This window comes from Lycium barbarum, chromosome 3 (assembly GCF_019175385.1).
Source record: "Lycium barbarum isolate Lr01 chromosome 3, ASM1917538v2, whole genome shotgun sequence".
NCBI classification, from domain to species: Eukaryota; Viridiplantae; Streptophyta; class Magnoliopsida; order Solanales; family Solanaceae; genus Lycium; species Lycium barbarum.
This window is the reverse complement of record NC_083339.1, coordinates 1,394,865-1,401,463: the sequence shown is the minus strand read 5'-3', so window position 1 is coordinate 1,401,463 and position 6,599 is coordinate 1,394,865. Positions and strand designations below refer to the sequence as shown.

The following is a 6,599-nucleotide window of genomic DNA, read 5'->3' as shown; positions in this document are numbered from 1 at the left end:
TGCAAGCAAGTTGACGTCAGCTACATGAATCTTCATTATTAATGTAGCGCTATTTAAGCTCGTTTCAGTATAATATTATAAATTTTAGTTTCTTTAACACAAGAATTTCACCAGTTACTGTATATACAGCTCTGACAAGACACAAATAAAATTCATTACAAAATCATACTTTAGTCGTGCTACATATATACTGCTTCACATAATTATTGCTTGCGAGTACGTAGTGGCCTTTGATAATGCTAAATATTAGAGTGTTATGCAGCAGTAAGGCCAATTGTTGAGTCTTTTTTACATGATTTAATCAGAATATTTGCTCAAATCAGTCTCATAATCAAAATTAGCATGAATGATAACTGCATCAATAAAACAAATAGTACATTTTTTCAACACATAACCATCTATTACTTGAACGAAACAACTTAACTAGCATTTGAACTTGCCACCAAACCCATAACTTGGTCATTTGACCCGTACCTAATACTATAACTCCGCCCCTGATGACAAAAAGTTGTTGAATCTAAATGATTCAATTCCATATCAAAATTAACATATATCATTACTGCACCAGAAAGAATAACAGGAGTTTAAGCACATAAACAACTTAACTAATATACTTGATTATTAACAAAACATTTGAATTTGTACAATGACAAAGAGTCATTGAAACCAATACTAAACAAGCCCCATAGTATAGCTATATAGAACAAAGGGCTATACAAATAAGAATGCGTTCATGAACTTTATCTATCACTTGCATAATACAACTTAATTGGCATATATATGCTTGTTAACAAATATTCCAATTTGTTCAATGGTAGAATCATTTATAGTCAAAGGGCTCTCCAAGTAAGAAAGTCTTCATGACTTTATCTCCCATTCCTTCAGCCCATGGAAACATATGACCTCCTCCTTTCATTTCATGATAATGAACCCACGGTAGTTTCTTCGCGAGGAATCGTTGTAGTTTGACGGGTACATGACCGTCTTCATCGCCTTGCCAAATGTGAACGGAGCCTTCACCGTTAGGGAACGGGTTCTCTAGTGTCATTGGATCGAATTCCCATGTCCCGAAACCTATCATTAGGTCTCGGTGGATCGACTCGTAATCCCCTTGCTGTCTTACCAGGTCCTAACCTCAATCAATCAGGAAATTAGCAAGGTTAAAGATGAGAGAAAGAGAGATAACAATTTGCTAATCAAAGCGTGACATATCATTATAATGGATTTAAGTTATATGCAGTAACATTGTAAAGAAATCTTTGCACTATCAGTGTAATTTTGAGGATTTAACGAGGAATCACTCTATCTTCTAAGTTACCATATCAAACTTGATATGAAGAGTTACCTATTGTCGCCTCACCAATGATGTAAAATAGACTCGCCTATGATGTAAAAAAGTCGATATACTGACAGTGCATATAACTTGAACTCTATCCATGTAAAAAACACCGCTCTGAGGTAGATCCTTAAGAAAATATCAAGTGAACTTAAGTCATTGAGCAGTGGATTGTTACACTAATAATATCAAATTTTCAATGACCATTTTTCATAGCTAACCTATTTTTTCTCTCTAAATTGACTATTATGGTAAAATCTTGAGCAGCGTCGGATCTAGTAGCTATACGTGTGGGTTCTGAGTTAAAAGAGTGAGTTACACAATGTATATCTAACTCTGTATAGTCTTGTTCTTCACACATATATATAAGTGTTGTCAAACTCGCGAATCCATTATTAGATCCGTCACTGATCTTACTTCAAAGTCGCGTGCAATGAAATGAGGATAGGCTAAGAAGCTAAAAACGAGTGCTCACCCGATATTTACTTTGATAGGAATCAAAGATAGGCATCAGCTCTCTATCTTGGTCGAAAAGAATATCTTCACTGAACTGTGCAACGCTGGAAGCAGGAAACAACGTTTGAGTGTTCCACCAGTAAGTCAGCCATGGAAAATAGTGAGCAACTCGAACCATCCATTGATCCCGTACGAGCTGTTCGTAGTACGTTTCTTTAGTCAAGTTTGCAGGAAAACTACCCCACCAATAGTTAGTCAAAGGTGTTAGAAGAATTGCTCCAGCCAATCTGTTACACATTTACAATGTCGCAGTTACGATGTAAACTATATGCAGATGAATCATAATTTCTACTATTAAGAAGAGCCGGTTGGGCTCTTCGTCGTCCGTCCCAATTTTTGCTCTTCGTCGTCCGTCCCAATTTTTTTTTTTTAAATTGTAGGTCCCATATATATTCAACACCAACTAATATTAAAAAAATAGTGCAAATTAATAATGTCAAAAAAAAAGTGCACCCCGTATTAAAAAATTAAACAATATCCATGTAATTTCCAAAGTATCTCATTAATTCAATAATGATGGATTCATTGCCACGTGCGTATTCGTAGCAAACACTAATATAATAAAGTTTTAAATACGGAGCACAAACTACAATATTATATTAATTGTGTTTGGAACATAGTATCCCATATTGACAAAATCAAGAAATAAAAATTGTGAGCCCCATATATATTCAACACCAACTAATATTAAAAAAAATGTGGGCCCCATAATTCTAATATATGTATATATCCGTTCCAATTTAATAATAAAAAATTGTGGGTCCCATATATATTAAACAACAACTAATATTAAAAAAAATAGTGTAAATTAATAATGTCAAAAAAAAAGTGCACCCCGTATTAAAAAATCAAACAATATTCATGTAATTTCCAAAGTATCTCATTAAGTCAATAATGATGGATTCATTGCCACGTGTGTATTCGTAGCAAACACTAATATAATAAAGTTTTAAATACGGAGCACAAACTACAATATTATATTAATCGTGTTTTGAACATAGTATCACATATTGACAAAATCAAGCAATATATATATATATAAAAAAAAAAAGTGAATCTCATATTAACCCATATATATTCAACACCAATATATATATATATATATATCCATTCCAATTTAATAAAAAATAATTGTGGGCCCCATATATATTAAACAACAACTAATATTAAAAAAATAGTGCAAATTAATAATGTCCAAAAACAATAGGGCACCCCGTATTAAAAAATTAAACAATATTCATGTAATTTCCAAAGTATCTCATTAAGTCAATAATGATAGATTCATTGTCACGTGCGTATTCGTAGCAAACACTAATATAATAAATTTTTAAATACGGAGCACAAACTACAATATTATATTAATCGTGTTTTGAACATAGTGTGTGTGTGTATATATATATATATATATATATATGCATAAAAATAGTGCAAATTAATAATGTTCAAAAAAAAAGTGCACTCCACCAAACTCACTGTAAAAAAAAGTGGAACCCATATTAACAAAATCAAGCAACATAAAAAAAAAAAAAGTGAACCCCATATTAAAAAAAAAATAATGTCAAAAAAATTAAAAAATCAAACAATATTCATGTAATTTCCAAAGTATCTCATTAAGTCAATAATGATGGATTCATTGCCACGTGTGTATCAATCCATTAGTGGGACCAAATGAAATTGTTTTTCTTCAAAAAGTTAAGTAGTCAAACCATACAGTTTTTTTTTTTTTATATTAGCCTGAGATCTAATCTAGATATTAAACTGTTGTATTTCCTATTCCGCCATGTCATTTATTTGTTATGTTCACTAAAATAAATATACTTAAAATATTTATATTTTAAAATAAGATAGAATTTAATTACTTTTTTATTTTTATTCTTACTCTAATAAATGTGAAAAGAAATTAATGCCGTAAAAAAAATATATCAAATGAAGATCAAATAATGAATAAGGTAAATTAGTCAAATTATAATTCTAATCGACGTTTTCTTAAAAAACCATGCAAAAGATAAAATTACAAGTAAAATGAGCTAAACCGAGAATATTTACCAAAAATTAAAAAATAGTATTTCTTCGTTTAAATAGAAAATTAATTTCTACTTTGTTTCGTTTTAAATATGTAAAATTAATTTAATAATTTGAATTAGAATTATCCAAATCAAAATTTGATAAAAAATAATAAGTATTTTACACCTTTAAAAAATAATAAGTATTTGATAATAAATATTTTGCTGATGCAGCATGCCGATTCAGTTATTTGAGTTTAACTTATATATCGACAATATAAATAATCTTTACACTATCAGGTCATTCAAAAGATGTCTACAGATAACGATGTACAAGAAGTGAAATTTGTAATATTTGAAATAAGGCAGGTTACCTGCAACAACATGTAACCAGATAGTCAGATATGCTATAATTCTTTATACTATCAGTATAATTATTTATATATCGACAATATAAATAATTTTTACACTATCAGGTCATTCAAAAGATATCTACAGATAACGATGTACAAGAAGTGAAATTTGTAATCTTTAAAATAAGGCAGGTTACCTGCTACAACATATAACCAAGTAGTCAGATATGCTATAATTATTTATACTATCAGTGCATATAAGTTAAACTCCAGTTATTTTAAGTGACAAGAATTAGTTTTGTGACTTTGGTGCAATAAGATGAATGTTTGCTGACCATCCGTGAACTTAACCATCGATTGTCCCCAAATAATTAACCAACTTTTTCTGAAAATTCAACTTATACTAGTAGGAAATTGATTTTTATATGACACAAGTTTAACAATACCTGTGAGGAATATACTTGAGAAGGCCCCAGACAGCTTGTCCACCCATGGAAAATCCAATAACATTGAATTTAGAACCCAACTCCAAATGATCAGCTAACTCTTCAATATCAAGAGCTAATGTCTTTGGTGTTCTTTTTGGATGAGGATCACTTTCTCCGTAACCAGGTCTATCAATTGACACTATATATATTCCCCAACTCTGCATAACCTCCTGCAACAAGAAAATCATTGATTGCAGCCACAGTTATATCCATGTCACAGCTAAAAACAACCTTAAAATCATCAAAGGTTCTCGTGGGCGGTAAGTAGCCCTCCATCCTTAACTGGAGATCTCGGTTTCGAGCTCTGATGGAGTTGACTTTGGTCGGGAGCCTTAAAAATGGGACTCCCCGACATGAACCTGGATTAATTGGCTTCCAAAGCGGGTGCCGGACACCGGGTGGCAAACCAACAGATACTTACTAAAAATAACTTTATAAATGCAGATATTTCGGGTTCAAGCTCTAAAAATGGAGTAATATTTGGTCGGGAATTTTAAAAGTGGGACTTTCCGATGCGAATCTAAATTAGGCGGACTCCAAAGCGGGTGTTGGACACCAGGTGGAAAACCACAAAGAATACTAAAAACAACCTTAGAAAAATATCCCACCATCCTTAAGCAGGATCTCGGGTTCGAACTCTGAAAAAGAAATCACATTTGATTGAGAGCCTTAAAAGTGGGACTTTCCAACGCGAATCCGAATTAGTCGCGCTCCAAAGCGGGTGTTGGACACTAGGTGGGAAACCAAAAAGAATACTAAAAACAACTTTAAAAAGTACCCTCCATCCTTAACTAGATAAATCGAGTTCGAACTTTCAAAATGAAGTCGCCTTTAGTCGAGAGCCTTAAGAGCCAGATTTCTCTACTCGACTCCAAATTAGTCGAGCCCTAAAGCAGATACTAGACACCAAGTTGGAAACCAAAAAAAAAAAAAAACAAGTAAGATGATACATACAGGAGAAATAGTGGTGAGCAAAGCAACATCATGTCTAACACAATCAAAGCCATGGATGAAAACAAATTTGTGTTTTGCTTGGTCTCTAGGAACACCATTTTCTTTATAGGCCAAATATCTCCCATCAGAAAGCTTCACTCTTGGTGCTGTAATTGGAGGTCCATTATGTGAACCACAAATCTTTGGAGGTGGTGGCATAATTGCCCTATAAATTAGTGCTAATATCACAATTCCAAAAAGGGCTATCATTTTTCTGATCATCCTAAAAAAAAAAAAAAAAAGATTAGTACTGTACAAAAAAAGAAAAATTATATATAGTTCAAGACAACAAGAAAAATTTGACGAGTTTAGATCAAAATTACCCTTATAAAAATGATGATAAAATCTTGAGATATTTTTAGTTGGAGAGAAGGAAGTTCCTCCTATCTAACTTAGGATATGAAGGGAATGGTCACAATTCTTTGCTACAAAAGTGTAGAGTACTTTCAGTTTAGTGTTCTTCTTTCACTATCTTCACATAGGCCTACCTAATTCAAAAACTTTAAAAAAAGAAAAAACAAAAATATAGTATATGTTGTGAACTTGAAGTTCCCACATCGCTCGCACACGGGATTGTGTGTGTGCTTATAAGCTGGGTCTGAAGCCTTTACTTGTATACGCGTTTTAAAGCCGTGAGGTGCGCCAAAGCGGACAATATGTACAAGCAGTTTATAACACGTTATCAGCACGATGCTCGCGATGAGGGGGTGTGTTGTGAACTTGAAGTTCCCACATCGCTCGCACACGGGATTGTGTGCGTGCTTATAAGCTGGGCCTGAAGCCTTTACTTGTATACGCGTTTTAAAGCCGTGAGGTGCGCCAAAGCGGACAATATGTACAAGCAGTTTATAACAGTATATACTTTGTAAACTACAAAGAAATAAATGATCAAAAGTCCTATTATTGAACT

At 32.7% G+C, this 6,599-nt stretch overlaps 1 protein-coding gene across 1 annotated transcript; it reads right to left on the bottom strand.

The window, feature by feature from the left end:
• Nucleotides 1-593: 593 nt before the first annotated feature.
• On the bottom strand, nucleotides 594-6,171 carry LOC132629859 (uncharacterized). Its single transcript, XM_060345250.1, has 5 exons — nucleotides 6,013-6,171; nucleotides 5,651-5,912; nucleotides 4,655-4,866; nucleotides 1,812-2,079; nucleotides 594-1,129 (listed from the first exon to the last, which is right to left on the bottom strand). Exons 2-5 carry the CDS (start codon nucleotides 5,909-5,911, stop codon nucleotides 821-823), a joined length of 1,050 nt encoding a protein of 349 aa, XP_060201233.1. The 5' UTR covers nucleotide 5,912; nucleotides 6,013-6,171; the 3' UTR covers nucleotides 594-820.
• Between the last annotated feature and the right edge of the window lie 428 nt (nucleotides 6,172-6,599).